This window comes from Callospermophilus lateralis, chromosome 4 (assembly GCF_048772815.1).
Source record: "Callospermophilus lateralis isolate mCalLat2 chromosome 4, mCalLat2.hap1, whole genome shotgun sequence".
NCBI lineage: Eukaryota > Metazoa > Chordata > Mammalia > Rodentia > Sciuridae > Callospermophilus > Callospermophilus lateralis.
The window spans coordinates 39,814,437-39,837,470 of NC_135308.1; the positions used below are offsets into that span (position 1 = coordinate 39,814,437).

At 37.7% G+C, this 23,034-nt stretch overlaps 1 protein-coding gene across 3 annotated transcripts in view; it reads left to right on the forward strand.

Moving 5' to 3' along the window:
• Mtus1 (microtubule associated scaffold protein 1) overlaps positions 1-23,034 on the forward strand; it is a 142,758-nt gene that overhangs the window by 41,591 nt on the left and 78,133 nt on the right. For all 3 annotated transcript variants that reach the window (XM_076853749.1, XM_076853748.1, XM_076853747.1), the window contains 2 exons: positions 6,680-8,902; positions 13,414-13,609. In XM_076853749.1, the coding sequence (XP_076709864.1) occupies positions 6,818-8,902; positions 13,414-13,609 (2,281 nt within the window). In that variant the 5' untranslated portion in view covers positions 6,680-6,817. The remainder of the gene's footprint in view (positions 1-6,679; positions 8,903-13,413; positions 13,610-23,034) is intronic.

Genomic DNA, 23,034 nt, shown 5'->3' on the forward strand with positions numbered 1-23,034 from the left:
CATATGGTTTCCAATTTGTACTTTCTAAGATATTTTTAATGCTGGTGTTGCTTCCATAGCCTTCTATCCTTCCATAGCTATCCATTAAACTAGTTCTAGCTTCCTCCTGTTCAACTGGTGTTCCAAGAAATCATTATACTTCAGGAAGCTGAGCACCAGGTAGGCTTGTCCTTGGTTCCTGGGTATAATATGGGCCTTACTAAACTTGGCGTTTGAGGAGTTTGTCTGAAGACAGGTCGCAGGAGCTAATTTAAGAACTTAAACCTGAATTGTGAAAAATGGTAATAAGCTGAGGTTTTGAGGAAAACCCTACCTTGAATAGGTTGAGCAGAAGAATAGAGACTTATGAATATATTTAAAAATATGCGTACCAAATATTTTTTTGTTCAACTGCTTAACTTTTAAATTTAGAGTAAAATAAAATTCATAGCTTAGATATTGTGCTGTTGTCTTTTTTTTTTTAATTTTAAAGCAAATTGAAGATCAGATAATATTTTGGGTTTCAATGCCCAGAGAGCTAAATTATGGTGATGTGTGAGTTCTTAAAAACACTTTTAAGAAGACTGCTGAGATTTTTATGATTGGAAACTACAAATTACAACTATGTAAAAAAAAATTTTTTTAGTTGTAGTTGGACGCAATAACTCTACTTATTTTTATGTGGTGCTGAGGCTCGAACCCAGGGCCTTGCACATGCTAGGTGAGCACTCTACCGCTGAGCCACAACCCCAGCCCATTAAGCTAGTTCTTTTTTTTAAAATTGGTTTTATATTTAAATACATGGCAGCAGAATGCATCACAATTCTTATTACATATATGGAACAATTTTTCACATCTGTTTGTATATAAAGTATATTCACACCAATTTATGTCTTCATACATGTACTTTGGATAATGATGTCCATCACATTCCTCTATCATTGCTAACCCCCTGCCCGCTCCCTTCCTCTCCCACTCCTCTGCCCTATCTAGAGTTCATCAATTCCTCCCATGCTCCCTCTCCCTACCCAACTATGAGTCAGTCACCTTATATCCAGAGAAAACATTCGCCATTTGTTTTTTTTTTGGATTGGCTAACTTCACTTAGCATTATCTTTCCAAAGCCATCCATTTACCTGCAAATGCCATGATTTTATTCTCTTTTATTACTGAGTAATATTCCATTGTGTATATATGCCACATTTTTTAATTCATTCATCTACTGAAGGGCATTTAGGTTGGTTCCACAGTTTAGCTATTGTGAATTGTGCTGCTATAAACATTGATGTGGCTGTGTCCCTGTAGTTTGCTGTTTGTAAGGCTTTTCCAAGGAATCTCCATACTGCTTTCCATATTGGCTGAACCAATTTGCAGTTCCACCAGCAATGTATGAGTGTGCCTTTTTCCCCACATCCTCGCCAATACTTATTGTCGTTTGTCTTCATAATAGCTGCCATTCTGACTGGAGTGAGATGGTATCTTAGAGTAGTTTTGATTTGCATTTCTTTAATTGCTAGAGATGATAAATATCTTTTCATATATTTGTTGATTGATTGAATATCCTCTTCTGAGAAGTGTCTGTTAATGTCCTTGGCCCATTTATTGATTGGGTTATTTGGGTTTTTTTGGTGTTTAGCTTTTTGAGTTCTTTATATACCCTAGGGGTTAGTGCTCTATCTGATGTGTGAGGGGTAAAAATTCGATTCCAGGATGTAGGCTTTCTATTCACCTCAGATTGTTGAAGCTAGCTTTCCTAAATATATTTTTTTAAATTATTGATAGACCTTTATCTTATTTATTTATTTGTATGTGGTGCTGAGAATTGAACCCAGTACCTCACACATGCCAGGGAAATGCGCTACTGCTGAGCCACAGCCTCAGCTAATGAAGCTAGTTTTATGTTTGATTTTTAGAAATAATTTTTTTTCATTTTCATAATTATCACATTGTACAGCAAGTTTGATCCTATGAATGTTCAAATTACAGAGCTAGACATGATGGGTCATAGGAAGATGTAGCAGATATGGGTTGTTATATAAGCCTCAATTGCTACATTAAGACACATCTGTTGTATAACCTGGCACAAACCTGCTAATGACTAATTTGGCCACCACGTGTAGTTTATTCCCCAGAGGTTTCCTCATTTGCAAAATGAAGTCTGAATTGGATTTCTAAAATTTCTTCCAGCATTCATATGATAGATAATGGATTCAATTATGATTTAATTAACATGATAATGATTCAATTTTTCAGATGTATTTATTCACTATAAGAAATAATGTAATTTTTATCTCTGGGCAATAAAAAGTCATTTTTTTAAAGCTAAAATTTGGAGAGGAACCTAAATTATCATTACCTATATTGTTTTTCTTCAAAGGTATCAAAATTCTATCCTAGAACTTATACTAGTAATTCTTTGATCATTTCTTTTAATACATGGGTACCAATTTTGAACCTTATAAGTCATTATGGGAATACACATTTTGATAACCTTTTTATTCAAGAGGAGTTGCTATATCGTATGCCAAAATTTGAATTATTGCAGAATAGCTCTCATCCAGAATTCTCTGAAAAAAGATCTTTTTTCCCCAAAGATTCTCTATGTGTATAATAAGAATTGTAATGTGTTCTGCTGTCACATATAAATAAAAAACATTAAGTGGAAAAAAAAAGATTCTCTTTAAAAGGAAACCTGATCATTATACTTTGTTCTTTTAGTGCTACTGAAAGTTGAGAATTTATCCTTTATGGTGAGAATGATTTGTTTCAAATTTTGCTTTCTTTCTTTCTCTCTCCTTTCTCTTTCTGCTTTTGCTTTGATAAAAATATTTCCAAGACAGTAACTTTGTCTTTTTTTTTTTTTTTTGAGGTAAATTATATTGCAACCATAGGTATATGAAAACTTTAACCAGGTGAGATTAATTCAAAGAATATATGTCAAGCTCATAGTGGGTGGAAGCTGAGGTGTTATTTTTTAAAGCAGGAGAGGAATGAGGTTGATCCTAAGGCAGATGGCCAGCTTTCAACAAACTGGAAAGGCTGGTCAGCCCTTTCCTGATTATGTCTTTATCTTCATGGTAATGGTGAGTCAAGGCATTGTTTTCTAAAGTGAATGGTGCAGTTGATCTTTTAACCAATCCTGGAACTGATAAGGTTAACTGCAGAAACTTTGGTATCCAGATCTCTGTATCACTAATTCTTTTATCTAAAAGACAGAAAATACTCCTGTAAATATGCCATATCAAAATTCTCCTTAAGTATATCTTCCAAATTCATTTTTGTGTTTGTTTAAAATAGCTTTGCTAACCCACTTGAAATTTGTTTCTGTGAATTAAAAAAATAAGCCCAAATATACTAAATATCATCTGAAAGTTGAATGGTTGATGGGTTTATTTTCATGTTACTCTACATAAACCATTGATTTTTTTTTTTTTTAATCTGCAACATTTAGTCTTAACTTTAATGGAATTTCATGGTCTTTATAAAAATGCTTGTGATACCATGCTGAACAAGATGCATGAGGTTTAAAAATGGAACTCAGATTATATCTATATCCACATATATTAATATATCCACATATATTAATACATACATTATAAAAAATCTTGACTTTTTTATTTACCAATTTGATAAACTATGTCAAAAACCTTAAAATAATCATGCCCTTTGACTCATTAATGCTTTTATTTCCAAGAAGATTTTCTAAAGGAAATGATCAGAAATCAGAGATTGAAAAAAGATAAGGGCTATTTATAAAGAGAAACTGGAAACAACTTAAATATCAAATGGCATGGGACTAGTAATATAATTTATCCTATTATGTGTGTATTTTTTAAATAAAATGCTTTGACATATGAACAGTTTACTTTATTCAGTTTAAAACAGGTTGTATTTTTTTAAATCATCTTTTATGTACTTTGGAAGAAGGAGAGCTTAGGTAACAAAAATTCCATTAATTGAATCTAAGGACCCTGTTTATAAAGGCAAATAATACTTATTTTTGTAATGTTCTTTGCTCATGTTTGCTTCTACCAGCATAATTTGAATGAGGATCCATCTTCCTGGAAGCTGAAACGTGTAACATATTTTAATGCTTTTGAAATTATACTCTATACTTGTAAACCCAAAAGGGAGTAAATGTACTTCTTGATTTGAACATTCAACTTCAGTATATTTTATAACAGAGAATTTAAAATGTTAGTTTGTGTTTCATGAAGGTTTTTATGAAGGTCCTAGCTAATAAAAATATTGCTTCAGTGATTCCTTTTAATTGAAGAGTCATCTGGTGAAAATAGTTGACTAATTTGTGTTTTCCATCGGTATATAAATAACAAAGCCCTTATTTTAGGATTAGGAGTTTTGAATCTGTGTTTTTGTGCATGCACACATGCACTGTAGAGATAAACATTGCAGCCTTTTTAAAATCCCATTTAAGGTTGGTTTCAGGATTCATGGCCAGAAACACACAAAGCACTGTTAGAGAAGATACTGATCCTTTCAGTTCTTCATGGCTCCTATTCTGATTTTATTCTTTTTATTCAGGTCACTAAAGTTTCAATACAGAGAAAGATTGCAAAAGGGAAAAATGAGATCTCTTAATTCAAAAATTCATAGATCTCACACAGAGTGTCATTTTCCCCCTTCATGGATATTTTATTCACAACAGCACCATGACATTTGGCTGACATTGATTATTAGGATGAGAAAGCTCAAGTGGATGTTTATCTGAATGAGTGATTTGAGTGATTGTAGTTCAACTTTGAATGTTCGGATCTTTCTTAAGCACATTAATTTGATTAAAAAGCATAGTAAAATTTTAGTTATTTTCAAAAAATCACAGGATTTGAAAGCTCTTATGGGTGCTTCTAAGACATTAAGTGCATGATTTAATAGTTTTCAGTATATTCATAGCATTGTGCAGTTATCAGCAAAATCTAATTTTGGAACTTTTCACTCCCCCAAAAGAAACATCCCATTTAGCCACTTTTCATTCCCTTTCTTCTATCCTTTCTTAACCTTAGAGAACCACTAATCTATTTTCTTTCTTTCTTTTGTATTAGGGATTGAACCATTTTAACCTATTTTCTATCTGGATAGATTTGCCTATTCTGGACATTTCATGTAAATAATATCATAATAGTCTTTTATGACTAACTTTTTCCACTTACTATAATATTTTCATGTAACACATGTTCATGTTGTAGTATGTATGAATTAATGTTGTATTCCTTTCTGTGCCCAAGAATACTATTGTATGCATATACAACATTTTGTTATCTGTTCACCAGTTGATGGATAGGTGGATTATTTCTGCTTTTTGGCTATTATAAATAATACTTCTATTAAGAATCCTGTACATTTGTTTGCAGGTTTTTGTGTGGACATGTTTTTATTTCTCTTAATACATACTTAGGAGTAAAGTAGCTGGGTGATATGAAATCTTTGTCGGCTAGGGCTGCCATAACAAAATATCATAAACTGAGTGGCTTAAATAACAGAAATTTATTTTCTCACAGTTCTGTAAGCTGGTCCCAGATTAAGCAAGGTTCTATCAGGATTTGGTTTCTTATGAGAGCTCCTTTCCTTCTGTATAGACAACTTGCTTCTTGCCGTGTCCTGACATAAGGGGTCAGAAATAGAGAGTGTATTAGCGTTGGTTTCTCAGCAGGGCACCAGTTCTCTTAGATAAGTGTTTCACTCTTATGATCTTATTTAACTTTAATTACCTCCTTAAGGCCCCATCTCCAAAATAGTCACATCACAAAATAGTGGGGGTATTAGGCTTTAACCTGTGGATTTTGGAGAAACACAGGTCAGTGTAAACATATAGTAACTCTCTGCTTAAAATTTTAAGGAACTTTCAGTAGAATACCACTTTAATTTTTAAGAATCAACAACTTCACTGGACTCAATGGCGCAAGCCTGTAATCCTAGTGGCTCTGGAGGCTGAGGCCAGGAGGATTGCGAGTCCAAAGCCAGCCTCCACAACTTAGCCAGACATTCAACAACTCCGTGAGATCCTGTCTCCAAATAAAATACAGAATAGGACTGGGGATGTGGCTCAGTGTTTAAGTGCCCATTACCAAAAAAAAAAAAAAAAAAAAAAAAGAATCAACAACTTCTTCCCCCTTCAGTTTGGAAATGGCATATGTTGAAGACAGAAGTGGAAGGAGAGGAAAGAGAAATGTGAATTCCTTAAATCTTCCTTGATCTTTAGCTCATTTGCTGGGCCCATGTGGTCTGTCTGGTCATCATTCTCCTTGGAAATGGTAGGGGGCTCTTCTGAGAAAGGGACACTGTTATGAATTATGCTGGGACTAAGACAGAAGTTGGGACTGTCTTAGGCAAGTTCAGATGAATGGTCACTCTCTCAACCAACAAGAAGGAAAAACTTTGCCAGACTTAGCAATGCTACCTTGTCATAAGAAGAAAGCTACGAGTAAGGAGGAGGCATATCAGCTGTGATGTGTGTCCCAGGGACTTTAGCAGTATCTCTACTTTCCATTCTGCTGCCTCGTTCCTACTAAAAAACCCCCCAAAACTTTAAAAGGGTATAGACAATTAGCTAACAATATCTTAATTATTCACATATTTAAAAGTGGTGGATTCTCAATGTGGGGAAAAAAGTGATTGAAATTCATCGAGGGGTGACATTAATTTTTCTAATATTTACTTGAGTTAAACATTTTATTTCTTCCAGGGAGCAACAAATCATTTCACCTTTGAAGCATCTTAAACTGAAAAACTTCCAACTGTGCTGAAAAGTTAGGAGGCTGGCAAATATTTTTCCTTCCCTCTCATTTGAGAAGAATTGAAGAAATAAAATGGAAGAGGTTTAATGTCAATATCCAGAATGAATGATGATAATTCAGATGATAAAATAGAAGATGAATCGCATTCCTTATTTTTCAGCGATAAAAATGGAAATAGGTATGCACACAACCAAAAATCACCATCTACCCGAAACTCTTCAACCAGTCATGTGAATTGGAGTTCTCCCAACCCAGAGGACATGGTGGTCGATTATGAAATGGACCCTTCTGTGGACAGCGATGAAAGTATTTTTTCAAACTACCAATGTGTTGAAGTACTCGATCACCAAAAGTCAAGTGATTTCATTAGTAAGCGGGTATTGGAAACACATGAAGATCCCACATGTCTGTCTTCTGCACTTATAAATACAGAGAAGCCCAAATACCAGCACAGCGATTGTCATTCCTTAGAAGCAGATCAGGACCAGAGTATTGAGCCATCTCTGCCTTTCATGTGGAAATCTAATGATTTGAATTGTTCAGACTACGATACTGCCTTGGAGTTAAACAAAACCTTTGACACACAAGTGAATAAAGTTAACTGCACTTTTATCACACATCATGTCAGTGAAAAGAGTCAGTCTTTGCACACCTCTGGAAGACCTCAACCAACCTGTATGAGAAGTGGAAATACATCTGCTGTATCCTGTTCCACTTGGACATCATCCCATTTTGACAAAATGCATATGAGAGAAATTAATTACAATAAAGAGATCTTTGAAAACCCTCAAGCCACATCATCAGAGGCCTCAAATACAGCATTTTCTGACATGGTAATGCAAACAGATGTTGTTCCAGATATTGGAAATCAGTGTCAGTATTCTTTAGGAAAGGTCACCAGTGAGTACACAGATGGGTCACAGCAGAGACTAGTTGGAGAAAAAGAGATACAAGCACTAACACCAGTTTCCGATGGCATAGAAGTCCCCAATGGGTCTATATTACAAGAGTTCTACTGTTTCTCTAAAGATGAACCAAATAGTAAGACACATTCACAAAGCTCATATGGTGAAAAGGAAATGGGCCAAAATCTAAGAGAAACAGTGTCCGATTGTGTTATTGATGATGAATGCCCTTTACTGGTGCCAGCTTTTGATAAAAATAAAGCCCAAGTGCTGAACTCGGAGCCCAACTTCACTGTGACCGATGATCGACAAATTGCTTCCAATGATAAGGATTTGGGAACCCAAAATAATGGTGTAGAACTGATATTAAATAGTTCACCAGGACAAAAGATAGTTTCATCATTGGACCTGACTTGGGATGCAAGTGATATGATCATTAGCACAAATAACACAGTTTGCATGTCAACGCCCATCCTAGAACGCACAAATGCAAGCTTTACTATTTCACCTGTTGAAGCAACAGAGGAATATAATAAAATGGAGAAAAGTCATCGAGACCTTAAAAATTTGCCAAAATCCAAGGGGACACCTATGAACATGTCTAAGCCTAGCCTAGGAAAATTAGCCACCAAAACGAATATCTCTGTAGGTAGCAAGGTTAGAAAAACTGAAATTATAAGTTACCCAAGACCAAATTTCAAGAATGTCAAAGCAAAAGTTATGTCTAGACCTGTGTTGCAGTCCAAAGATCCTGCGGTACCAAAGGTCACACCCAAATCTCAGTTGAATAGTGTCTCATCCCCCTCAACAGTGTCTTCCACAAGGCAGTTGACAGTTTTGAGCAAAACACCAAGATCTGACTTGAACTCAGACACAAAAGCAGAAATCCTAATTAACAAGACACACAAGCAGCAGTTTAATAAACTCATTACTGGCCAGGCTGTACATGTTACAACTCATTCTAAAAATGCTTCACACAGGGTTCCAAGAACAACATCTGCCATGAAATCGAATCAGGAAGATGTTGACAAAGCAAGTTCTTGTAATGCAGCATGTGAGACCCGGTCTGTAGCTGTGCTTTTTGAGAAGATGAAAGGCATACTCCCTGTCAAAATGGAAAGTGCTGAATGTTTGACATATGTCTCCAACATCGATGGGATTAGCCCTGAAAAGAAGGGTGAAAAAGAAAATAGAACACCTATGGAAAAACAAGACCTAAAAAAGGAAGTTTTGAATCAGACTTTTGAATACGGTTCCCTGTTTTTGGTAAGTGAAAGCTTTTGTGTGCTTCAGGGGTGGTGGAAAAAACTGGGGTCTATTAGCAGTATTGGTCCATTAATATCCAATAATATGACAGAACGAGGTGTGCAAATATGCTTTCAGGTGTTAATTCTTTGTTTTGTCTGACAATACTAGAGTGAGTAGGTCATAAATACACAAACCTGCATGTTGAAAAACATCCTCCATTTCAGTATTTTGTATTAAATATCAATGTTCCTTTTGATAGTGTGTTAAAAGAACAAGTTAATTTAATATTTTACTATAATTGGTTATTTGAAGTTAAAATATAACCTGATTACATTAGGTATTTATTTTTCTGAAAATAGTTTATAAACTTTCAGATATCTTGACCTACACTAAGAAATAGCTAGGGAGTGCTAGTAAACATAAGAATAACTCTTGATGTTTTATTGAGGACCTACCCCTGGGGAGTAGACCCCTCTCCTGTGAACAAGGATGTGATTCTTGATTCTGTCTCTGACAAGCTAATATAACTTTGGGAAAGTAATTTTTGTGGACCCAAAGGTCAAAGGATTGGGCTAATAGATTTCTAAGGTCTCTTGCATACCTAATGTATTGATTTCTGGTATATGAAATAAATAAAATCCATTTTATTTGTGTTTAGTGAACAAGCAGCATATTTCCTATAGCAACAAATACTTAGGGGGACTAGATCAGTCCATTAAAAAAAAAAAAAAGAACTCACGTGCAGTTCAAAGATTATTTTTCTATAAACTTGCATATATTTTGGCAACAGTATGAAGACATTAGTTTTCTGAGTTTTGAAAACACTTTGACAGGCTACTGTTGGGGTTATGTACTTGTCCTCAGGCCTATTTTTGGCTGTGGGGACATGTATATTTTCAGCCCCATCCAAGCTGTCCTTGGGTGTCTGTCCCTGGGGCCAGGAGTGGAACTGGGTACAGGGGAGGAAGGTGGACATAACACAGGCAGCCTGTCCTTTGGAGGGCTCATAAGTAAGAGGGATGAAATATTTACTGTGGTCAGGTGCTGATGGGATGTTTCAGAGGAGTTTTAAGGGTGCATGGGGGCCACAAGGAGGAAATTATAAGGTTATTTTAGGTGATAAGGTTAAGAAAGACTGAAGATACTCTTCAGCTGTGTCAGTTTAGAGATCTGTTAGGAAGAATGGTACACCACAGATTTGTAACAAATGGTTTGGGCATCCTAAAGCTTGTTTAAAAGCTTTTTTTTCAGAAATGGGGTTGTAGCCTAGCATGTGTGAGGCTCTAGGTTCAGTTCTCAGCACCACATATAAACAAACAAGTAAATAAAAGTAAAGGTCCATCGACAACTAAAAATTTTTTAAAAATTTATCATACTGAACATACCATTTATAATTGTAATATTTTGCTAAATTAAATTGCAGTAACATCTTGATTCCAATCTATAATTTTAATTTGATGTTGATATACATAGAAACGGAACACTTATTTCTTCTTGATTTATGGGAGACTTTTATTTCATATCTATCCCTGGCTACCAGAAAAACTGGTGTAAAGTTTCTTTAAATATTTACCTTGAATATAAATTGGTTATATACTTTTGAAGCTAGAGGATTTTTTTTTCCAGATTTATGCATTCAGTCTTAACCTTATATTTTCCCCCATGCAGAATGAAAGCATGTTTTTCAGGCCCATGATGCAGTATTCAAGTAAGGTAATAGGATCCTCAGGTTGAAAGGGATCCCGGTACATCTTGGAGAGGAGGTGCTTTTCACCTTCAGAATCCTGCAATTAGGATTCATAATTAGATATGAGTCCTGAAGGACAGTCCTACGTTCTCTGCGGTGCTGGTACTTATGGACTGCTGTAAAGAACTCACTCTGTTTCCATGACCCTGTCTTAAGCACGGTGCCCTTTGATTTCATTAGTTCGCCTCTCCAGTATCCACATGTCTGGAAGGGAAGGTGCTTGGCTCTGAAAGCTGATTGGGTGACTCTGGCTGTGTACTTTAGTCACCTGCAGTGTTCCTGGGTGACTTCAGCACTCCCCAAGGGCTCTGCTTGCCCAGGGTCTGTGAAGAGAGAGTCCTGGAGGGATGTTAATTTTCAGTATGCTCTGTGGGCCAAATTAGTTGACTCGAGGCTGTCTATACCCTCATAAGCTGTTGGGTGGTCAGGGTTTATCTAAAGCTTCAGAAAGGTTCTTATTTGGAAGAGGGAATTTTATTTTGATACAAAGTGTGAAGTGCGGTTTCCCATTGAAGAAGTTATGCAATTGTGATTATGTGTTAGAAGTGGTGAAGTGTCTAAAAGGAAAGGAATTGATATTTATTCAGTGTCTGCTCGGAACCAAGCACTTGGCTCAGTCACTGTATATGTATGTTGTGTCATTTAATTTTCCCAGTAGTGCTCAGGTGCTTCACATACATTGTCATTTATTCTTCCCAGTAACAACTAGGCAATTGTTTAAGAGGTTATTTAAAACTCATAAAGCTGCTAAGTAGAAAAATGGAAATTCAAATTCAGGTCCTCTTACTGTTACATACATCACAGGGCTTTTGTGGAGTGTTGGCTCTGAAAGGCAAGATAAGATTCACTTTTATAAATTGATGAGAAGTTTGTTTTACTTTTTAGAAGAAAGTTGCTCTGGGGGATTTGGTCAGCCAGCTTTAAGGTAGAGGTAGAAGATAAGAGTGTGTCTGCTACTCTCCCCTGCTTCTCCTGGCCAATTTAGTATTGTTCTCCTATCTCAGAACCTGACCTGCAGCTGTTCCCTTTCGATATTGGTCTATAAGTTAGCACTGAATTCACCTGGTGTTTGGATCCAACAGCCATCAGCATAAGGCTTTAGTATCTCTATTGGAAATGATCCTTATGATTTACTAAATAAAGAAGGGTCCAAGTGGGAGTATGCAACACTGAATTAAGAACATGGATTCTGAAGTCGTTTCAAATTCTAGCTCCATCATTCACTGCAAAATGATCCCTCTGCATTGCTCAGTTTTTCTTTATGTGAAGGCAGAACACAGATGGTGGTTTACAGCATTGGCATGTGTCCTTTGAGTAAGGCTTGACTCCCATTTCCTGAATGTAGAATGGAAACATTTATTAGGTGCCTACTATGTGCCACGTATCTGGTGGCTGCTGGTAGGATGTAAAGGACATAGCCCCTGCCCAAACGTAGTGCCTAGTGCAGTGGGGAATGTTAAAAAGTAAGCTAGAAGGGCATGTTAAATCCAAAGCTGGGAAAATAAATAGATTCCTGTGTTGAAGGAGAGGAAGGAGGATGTGGTCAATGGGGAGAATTATCAAGTTTTCTCGGGGAGATGTAGTTGAATCAGTGCCAGAATATAGAAGGCACATATTCTAGGTGGAGGGGATACCATGTATAAAGATGAAGAAATACGAGAAGATATTCTGACTTGGGGGCCTCCAGATAAGCAGGCATGATGGAGCTGGGGTGCTTGGACATAAGCTGAAGAGCATGAAGGGGCTACCGTATTAGAAGGGGCTTGATGTATCTAAAAAAAAAAAAAAAAAAAAAGAGTTGATTTTTTTTTTTCTGGAAGGTAGGGGTAGAAATAGGTCTGACCCTATTTCAATTTTAGAGAGATTGCCCTGGCCAGGGTATAGAAGACGAATGGGAGGCTGGTGAGACCAGAGAGATCCTGAGGACATAGCTTCAGTAATCCTAGTGGGAAACCATGCTGGCTTATTCTAGGGGAGATGGAAAAGAGGGACATAAGAGGTAAGAAAGGAAGCAGCCAGAAGAAGCTTGTATGGTGAATGAGAAGAGATAAGTTCTGAGATGAATGTGTAAAATCAGTTTAATTTTAGAAAGTGCTTCATGTTCTTCAGTAAAATGGAGTGTGATAAAGTGTCAATCTCACGGGATTACTAAGTGAGTTGATACATGTATTCAGAATTTAGAATGGTATTTTGCATAGTATAAGGACTGTTAAAAACCAACAATAATAGGATTATTGTTAATCAGAGGTACCTGAAGGATCTAAGTGGGGAGGGGCAGATAGGAGTTAAATATAGGATCAAGTCAGGAGAGAGTGTTGGCTTGGACATGTGGATTTTGGATGCACCCGTGTGTAGGTGGTGGTTGAGACAGCAGATGAGATCATGTGGGGAGACGATGTGGTGAGAAAAGAGAACAGGACCCAGAGAAATAGCCAGAGAACCAGAAGAAAAACCAGGAAAGAGCTCTGTTGGGGAAACCAAAGAAAGATGGAGCTGAGTGGTCAGTATCAGATGCTAGAGAGAGAACTCTCCAGCAAAGGACTTGTGGTATGGGTGATCTTGAGAACAACCTCATTAATGGGTCCAAAGGCAGATCAGGCTGAACTGAAAAGTCGGCTGTGAAGAGTTTTAATTGCTTCATAGTAAAAATAAGAATTAAATGTTTATCTGGAAAATCTGCTAAGGCAGACAGTGTTTCTTTTCCATCGCTAATAACACATGGAAATTGTATGGACAAGCTCTGATCTGGATTAAATTTTAATTGATTTTTTTTTCCCCCTAGGGTTCTGCTTCAAAACCTACCACCACCTCAGGGAGGAACATATCCAAACCTGACTCTTGCAGTTTGAGAAAAACACCCACTCCAAAAGGCAAAGTGGGGCCTGCTGTTTCCTGTTTGAGGCGGAACAGTGACAGTCGGAGCCTCAGTTCTGATCGAACCTTATCTCCTCAGAGGATCAGGCGTGTGTCCACCTCTGGTAAGAATAAAGTAGTTGAGCTCTGCTTATAGCAGTTTATGAATTATTTGAATGTTGAATCAAACTTGGCAGAAAGCAGAATGACAGTTTGGGTCACAGCACTAACACTACTCTGTCATGAATGCATTTAGCTTTTTTATGTATTTATATATTTTTAGTTGTTGATGGACCTTTATTCTGTTCATTTATTTATATGTGGTGCTGAGAATTGAACCCAGTGCCTCACATGTGTGAGCCACAACCCCAGCCCACATTTAGCCTTTTGAGGTTCAGCATAATGCTTAGGAAAAATCACAAAAAAAGACAATTCAGCCCTTATCTTTGAGCATTACAAAATCTAGTTGGAGATAGATTTATGTACATAAACTACAAGCTATTGAGAAGGATGCATGCATACATGCACTTGGGTGACTTTTGGAACTATGAGTCATTTCATTAACTTTTTAAAAATAAATGGTTAATATTTAACAGTATTTCCGTGTTATAGATTCATCGAGTGTCCTCACCATATAAGAAAGAATACATCTTTCAGTAAAATTCAAGTAGAAAATTACTCTATGTAAATTTATAGGGAGATGAGGGCAACTAAACAGTTGAACTTTTTTCTGGTGTGAACTTTCATCTATGCTGGCTTGTACTTTTGAAGGTGTAGTTTTAAAGCTGATGGATGAAATTTGAGAACTTCAAGAATAGCTATTAAGTGTCTTACTAAATTTGGCATATGTACAGATTTCTTTGTGTTACAAACCAGAACAGGAAATGGAAAAGTCAAGCCCTGTTTCACAGAGGCTAAGATAGAAAGCCTGCCAGCCATTCTAGTCGACTGATCACGGTCTGCAGGGAACACCCCTTATTTCTGCAGGTACAACGTTGAGAAAATTAAAGGCATGTCAGATAGATTTAGAAGTAAGTTCCCTTGTAAAAATAGTGACTACTATTGAATGGTCTTAAAAAGAAACATGCCTCCAAAATCATGTACCCACACATGTGAGAACAGTTACAGAAAGTAATAAAACCAGCCAAATCCCAGAGGATCTCTTTACTTCACTGCAATTTAGGATTTTTAGGTTTCATTTTCCAATCCTCTCATGAAGTTGCTAGTGTGAGAAGGCTATAAGGCACAGAAGTGTTTAAAGGGATGTTTATTTAGTTTCATGGATTTTGTGAAGATCATGCGGTTGGGGAAACAGACCCATGGAGAGGTATGAGTGGAAGAAGAGGGATTCACCTGGCCCATTTTCATTTCCATCCATAGAAGAGCTGATCAGGAAAGGGGAATCCATCAGCTTGAAGTGTTCATCATTTGAGAGGAAAACAAAGTGAAGCCAAAGGATATGGGAGAAGCAGTGATCCTTGTTTTTAGGGTATTACCAGAGTTGGGACTCAGGGTGTGAGAGAGATCAAAGCTCTGGTTCTCACTGTTGCTGCCTGACAAGGCACACAGTGTTTGCCAGGGTGTGGGGAGTTCCCTTCCTATTTGGATGTCAGGAGAACCTGTGGCTTGGTAGCATGTGGAGCTATGGCCACTGGCACTTTGGACTGTGGTGAGGAGCCCTGTGTTCTAATATCACTCTGGCACCCATGAGCTGCCATAGACAGTAAGTCATTTACCCTCCCTGACCATCAGCTTTCACATCTGTCGAGTGTAAAGCTTGTATCCTGTCAGCTTTTGTAGTCCTATCTTTCTAGGTGCAGTTTGGAGCTCATCTAATTTTCTGAGTCATGGCTGCTACTAGTATGATTCTCTGAACCACATGATGCTTGAATCCCAGAAAACTTAAGTGCACACACTTTTAAGAAATCGGGGGCTGGGGATGTTGCTTAAGCGGTAGCACACTCACCTGGCACACACGCAGGGCGCTGGGTTCGATCCTCAACACCATATAAAAATAAAGATATCGTGTCCACCTAAAACTAAAAAATAAATATTAAAAAAAAATCAGGTCAGTACCCAGGGTATATTTTAAAAGGTACAATTCTTTTAGGTAGGTGACCATTCCCATTAAACCCTGAAATATTTTTTGAATCCTTTCAGTGTGTGCTACATAATGTCATATCTTAGGGAAAAGTGATCTGTATTGTTTTATGAAGGGACAGAGAAAATTACTGAAGCTTTTGTTAAACTGTGTCAGTGAGCTTGATAACTAAATTATGCATTTAAATTTTTAAAATTGAAATATGATCAGGCACAGTGGTATATGCCTGTAATCCCAGCTATTGGGGAGGCCAAGGCATGAAGATTCCAAGTTTGAGCCCGGGGTTGCCAACTGTCTCACGATACAAAGGGCTGGGGGTATAGCTCAGTGGTAAAGCTTCCCTGGGTTCAATCCCCAGTACCAAGAAAACAATTTTTTTTTAGTCTTGAGTTAAATTATAATTTACCCAGTGGTTTTCCATATATAAAGGAAGAAAATTTTATGTAACTTTAGAAATGTTATGGATTTGAATTAGAGTTTTATGTTTGAGAGGTTAGAAGATTTATAGACCAAGTAGTCTTACCACCCCAAATTTGTATGTGGAAGCCATGAATTTTAATGGGACTAAGGAAGTGATGGAGATTTAAAGGAAGTCTTAAAGATGAGACCCTGAGCCAATAGAAGTGGTGCCCTTATAAGAAGAGGAAAAACACTAGGGCTCCCTCTCTACCCTGTGAGACTTTGTGAAAAGGTGTCCAGCTTCAAGGCAGGAGGAAGGTTCCAACTAGAACCAAATCAGCTGATACCATGAGCTAACAAGACTTCTTAACCTCCAGAACCATGAGGAAATAAATTTCTGTCATTTAAAGTACAATAGTTTATGATATTTGTTATGGCTTCCTGAGCAGACTAAGTCAAGGACTAACTTGATTATGCTGTTATGTTTTTTAAAAAATGATGGCAACTTATTTGTTTGGAGATTCACAATAAATTGAAAGGTGTTTTTGTGTTGGGGAGAGGAACTGTAATCATCACAGAGTTAAAAGTAGAACAGAAGAATCAAGGGAAAAAACAATGCGCCTTCAGATCACTGAGAGCCTGTTGCTATTTTCTTATACAATGCAGTGTTTGTGTATTCGAAAATTGAAACCAAACGAATATCCACTGTACTCGTACAAGTTACTTTGCTGAAAAGGTGAGCAGCAGGAATGTTCCAGCCAGTACAGGGTTTTTAATAAATCCTTTCAGAGAACCAAGTGGAAAACCAGACCTAGAGTTAAAATAGCCATTTTCTTGAAGATTTAGAATGAATGTGAGAAAGAATTATAATTAAACTGAATGGATCTCTTCTGTTTTATTTGTCAAAATGGGAAAATTTATATAAGACTAAGTTAGCTTATAAGAAACCAAATCCAAAGTACTTTGGCTTCTTGGGGGTATGTATTTTTTAACACACTTAGTTAAATAAGTAAGATGAAATAATGATAAAACTTATTTCTATAATGCCAGCAATAGCAGCTCACGCTGTTGAATGTATACCAAGTTCCAGGTTCTGTTTTAATCATTTCACCTATGAATCCGTATAACACTCAGAATAATTTTCTGAGGCCTCCTCCCATGTTATAGATTAGGAAACCACCATGGAGGGTTTTTCTGATGTTATATAGCTGGGAAGTGGCTGAGGTGGGATTCAGACAAGATGGTAATCTCTGGAGTCCAAGCTCTCAGCCTTCTTTAACATTATTAAAGAAGAACTGTGAGTAGGATCGTGAGTTTCTAAATAAATAAAGAAAATTCTTGAGCTCAACAGAAAGGTTTAGAAACCATGGTATACTTCAGACCCTTGGCTAAATTTCCATGATATAAATTATTCTCTATGGTTATCAAAAGTGAGTGCTACTGAGTAAGTAACCTAGATAGGTACGTCAGGATCGCAGCTTCAGGTAGTACTGGTTCTGAGCAGGTTTCCATCCTAAGAGTGTGTGTTTCCCACTTAATCATGCATTTGCCTTTTCAGTGACTACCTTGAGCCAGGTAGGATTCCAGAAGTGGTACAGAATGTCCTCCCTGCCCTGTGGGTCTTTCTGTTGCCTGGGGAGACCTTTGCTTGTTCCTGCCTCAGCCACACAAATAGATATGTGAGGGTGTGGCAGAGGCCCCAAGGGAAGGAAGGCCTCATGAAAGAGTCGGCTTTTACTTTTCTCCAGAAAAAGAGAAATACAACGGGTAGACTCTTGTTTTAATTCAGTCTGTTGCAGGTTAATAAATTCCTTGCAGGACAGTGGAATATCTGAGACGTGTAATGACCCGTCTATTGTTACAGGTTTCTCATTTCTCCTCCTGAGTGGTACAACTTCTTGCTTGGTTTATGCAGACTTTTTTCATTGACTTAGTGTTAAAGGGAATTTAAAATAATTTTAACTCTTGTTGTATCTAAAACCTTTTTTTTATATATATATTTATTTATTTTTTTAGTTATCGGCAGACACAACATCTTTGTTGGTATGTGGTGCTGAGGATCGAACCTGGGCCGCACGCATGCCAGACGAGCGCACTACCGCTTGAGCCACATCCCCAGCCCCTAAAACCTTTTTTAAGTGAGAATATGAGAGGAAGTGAGCAAAATTAGAATTTTCACCTATTTATAGAATTAATTACTAGAAATCATAAATTATCACTCAATAAGTTATTTTAAAAGCTATCTTTAATATATTGCTAATAGATGCATCTATATTTGTATGTAATGAAAACACATTTAGATTATGTCTCTGGATTTTTTTTCTGTAAACATACTGATGGTAGTTAAACTGTTTATGATGTGCCAGGCACTATCCTATGTTCCCTTAAATGCATGAGCTCAGTTAATCCTCACAGCACATGAGGAATAGACACTATGATTACCCCTACTCTACCTGTGAGGCATTTGAGATTTGAAAGCTTAATGAGGTTACACAGTTGATAACTGGTGGAGACAGGGACAGGGCCAGACAGTCTGTCCCTAGAATCTGTGCTCTTAGCCCCTGTTTGCTGTGCATGTGGCAGCCCTGACACACTTACTTCTTCATTATTGCATCTGAATGGATTATTCATTAAAGGGCATTATGTTAACTGTCCAGCGAATACTTGCTGTGCCAGGAACGATTCTTAGTGTTGGCGATGAAGAAGTTCACAAGAGAGACAATTTCTTGCCCCTGGGCAGCAAGTTCTAGTAAGGGAAGTCAGAAAATAAACTAAATAAAATGTTTAGTGTATAAGATGATGAAGTGCAAGAAGATAAGCTAAAGCAAGGACCCTATAGGCACTTGAGAGAGAAGTATCCCCTTTTCTTTAACATCACTAAATTCTTGATCTTTTCTAGATAATGCACGTACTTCTCGCTTAGTAATGATTCTGGTGGACATTGGTCTGTGGAATGACTTATAGAATATGCTTAATATGTCACTATGAAGTCCCTTATTTATCCATTCATGAAACGTTTGGAGGGCCTGCATGTTGGGAGTCTACTAGACTCAGGATATAAATATGATTAAACCAATATACTCTCCTAGGAACCTCAGTAATTGGAGGGTGGGGTGGAAAGGGGTGTCCAAGCAAATCATACAATGTAGGCTCTTCATGCTTCAGATCTTGGCAGAACTGCCCTGACCTTTGTGACATATCAATCTGTGTGGTAATTATTTTCTTACATGTGTCTCCTGCTAACCTGTGAGATCCATAGCAAAGAGTCCAGGTTTAGTTATTTTTATATTCTTGTGTTCAGCACACTTTACCTGTTACCCAGCCCATATTTAGGAACACCACTGGACTTGATTTGAATGGAGACTTGTAGGGAGCATTGTGTGCCCTTAGTAAAGGGAACAACACCAGCTCAGACTAAGGACAGGCTGGAGAAGAGTATGGACATTCAAAGGAGCCTTGGAATGTGCCTGTGGTGGTTTGCCTGCAGATAAAATAGCCGGCATTGTCAAAGATTCAGATGTTGAGTTGTGAAAGTATATATTGTGTTTGGGGACCAGTGAGGCCAGGGTCAGCATGCCTGGAGCAAAACATGTGTTGGAGTTAGTGAGAGATGGCCCTGAGGAGGTTGAGGCAAGTCAGTTCTAATAGTCTAGACACAGAATTCTAAGATTCCTGCCAGCATTTCGGAATAGAAAGTGGAGCACGTACTTCAGATATTTTGAAGGAAGACTGTCCGGTAAGATCTGAATGGTCCCAAGTGTCACCAGCATTCTTTTTCTGATGGCTGTGTAGATAGTGAGATCATAAAGTGATATACAGAATAGAGCAGCAAGAGAAGATTCTCCAGAGAATGAGGGGTTTGGCTTGAGGGATGTTAACCTTGAAGGTATTGAAGATTGGAGAGTACCTCAAAGGGGTGTGTACGTGTTTGAGGTTTAAGACAGTAAAAATGTGGCAAGGTTGAAGAAGCCTGTGGAAAAACAGCTAATCTTGAGCAAGAGGGATGAGCATGACAGCCCGCCAACAGAATAGTCAGAATGCATCCATTGCCCCGGCAAATATGTCTTTGAAATAAAGAGGGGAATGCAGAAGCGTGTAGAAGGAGGTGTACTAGGAGATGAAATAGTTTTAAGAGTGAACATTAAAAGTAGAAGCAGATAATGGGCTGGGTAGCTTCTTGCATATTTTCAAGCTCCCTTTTTTGAGGATTGATGATTTCTTCCAAACAAGTTTGTGGATTTTATTGACTGGTTTACTTTTGTAAACTTAGGAAAGGAAGTTGATGCTCACTCTTGAGGTCTCAGTGATTTCACTGCTTAGAGTAGCTCTGCCCACAAATCTTGGCTCCTAATGAGTCAGAAAGCTTGCCCTTCTACATTTTTCTCTTTTGGCACCGAAGATTGAACCCAGGACCCTGTGAATGCTAAACACATTCTCTTCCACTGAGGTACACCTCAGCCCCATCCTCCGTTCTTATAAGTTCTTGGTATTATTGCCAAAAAATAAACTCACTGGTGAACATGTGAAGACCCTGTCCATCTTTGCATGGTAGCTAGGGAAAGGATGTAGCACTTCCAAGACCTGGGTTTATCATAACTCTGCAGTTTAGACATTCCCTTAGCTGTGGGCAAATTCCCAGCCCCGTAACTAAGGAAGTTATTTTTGTTAATCTGCACCCAAAGCATTAGACTTCTTGTAAAGTCCAGGCACAAACAGGTCCTCAGGTCCTGACCTTCAGTGCTGTGCTTCTGTGTGATTCAAGTGACTGTGAGAACCTTGCTTTGTGGAATGTTCTTGTTTCTCTGTCAAATTACCACTCTCTTGGGACCGGCTGTGTTTTTGTTGTGACTCACCTGTGCTGCTGTGGTTTCCTATTGTGAGTTTACCCTGGAATTTAAGTCAGTGTGATGGGTGCACAGAGTACAGTTTCTTATATCCTGCTAGTAAAGTATTGTCTTGGCTATGGTAAGAACGTGGGATACTGAAATAACATTTCACAATACGGAAATGGAGCAAGTTACTAAAATTCTGTGCTCTGGAAAGTAATTCATTCACTTCACAGATTGAGAGTGAATACTATGCAAGTCCTATGCCAGATATTGGAGGATTGTGGAGAGAGTGAGACATGGTTCCCGCCCTCAGGGCATTGACAAAGGGGGAGGGTGGTGAGTCCTTCTAATCACATTTGTCTTTATGATATGAGAAAACAAAACACAGTGAGAAATGATGTGATCTCAGAAGAGGCTGAGGTTACGAATACCAACTTGATGGAGTTCTTTCTATATAATAAATGTAATTTTATAAGAGATGTATACCCTTACATTGGTAATGGCCAGTCTTGGTTTAGTGTTGATGCTTTCTGACATTTAAGACCTCAGAAATAAACATAAGAAACACACACATATGGATTGAGGTTTTTTTGTTGGGGGTGTGTGTGTGTGTGTGTGTGTGTGTGTGTGTAAGTAGAAATTGGCTGGTGTACCAGGAAGCAGAAATAGAGGATTCGGAGTATAATATGAAGACTGGTGACCATTTTGGAACAGATGTGTAGAAATACTGAAGAGAGCGGATGGTCAGTTAGGACACAGTGGAATAGTATTCTGGCAATCAACCAAGAAAGGACAGAGTTTAGGTCTTTTAAGTTCATGAGAGGAATGTGGGGGCATTGTTCCAAGCAAGACAAACCTTATTCTACCCCTTGTCATCTTGAATTAGTCAATTCCAGTAATTTATTTATTTATTTATTTATTTTGGTACTAGGGATTGAACTTATTTGTCAAGTGTCTACTGCCAGCTTCCCAGCAGGTTATTTTAAGTGAAAAATCAGAAGGAAAAAAAGAAACAAAAATGACCCTTAACCTTACTACCACCAAATAGCTTTCAACATCAGAATTTATAACTATTCAGTGCTTTTTCTTTTTGCACGTATTTACACATATTTAATGGGGACAATTTATACTGTTTTAGAAATCTCATTTCTAGCTGGGCACAGTGACATGCACTTGTGGTCCCAGCTGTGCCAGAGGATCACTTGAGCCCAGGAGTCTGAGACAAGCCTTAGTAACACAGACCTCATCTCCAAAAAGAAAAAAATAAAATAAAATCCTCTACCTAATAGCCAGTAGGTACCTAGTTAGTTCACAGAATTTTCTTTTTTATTTAGAAGGTATGGTTCCTGTTTTCTTAGATTCTTACATTTTTCTTAGTAACATGGTTTTAAATGACTATACTATTCTATCATGAGAAGGTGTTACTATCTTAGTCTGTATTTTTGTAACAGAATGCTACCAACTGGGTAATTTATAAACAATAGAAATTTATTTGATTCACAGTCTGGAGATTGGGAAGTCCAAGATCCTGGAACTGGCCTCATTTCATGGTAGAAGGCAAGAGAGCATGAAAGAATAAGTAGGCAGATGGGGTCCAACTCACTTTTGTAAAAGCCTCCTCTCCCATAACTAACCCAAGATATCATTAGTGTATTCCTAAGGTCAGGGCCCTCATGACCTCTCATTAGGCCCCGCCTCCCTACCTGTTGCATTGGAGTTTAAGTTTTCAACACAATTACTTTGGAGGACTCACTCAAGCTGTAACTCATTCAACTGTATCTACATCGTAGGTACAGTTTATTTCTTCAGATGTTTTGACCATTAAGGTAGTTTATTTTTTAGTATATTTAACAACTCCACATAGAAGAACTCTGAAAGTACATAAACTGAAATTAATTTAGATAAATTTCTGGATACGTTCACTTAGATGGACCCTGGGTGGGGGAATTTTATTCAAGGCTTTGAGATTCATTGCCAAGTTCCCTGCCAGAAGCAGCATACAGGTCTATGCTCCTACTCTGAGCATGTGAGTTTTTCCAAAACTCTTGCCAGTGTTTTGACATTTCTAACACTCTTTCCAAGTATTCATGTTTAGAAGGTGCAAAATGATATCTCATTTTAATTGATGGTGCTTGGCATTCAGGTGATCAGGTGAATACAAGATAAAGAATGTTCCCTCCTTGAAATTATATCTTGGTAATTTCAAGGAGTCAGAGCTTTG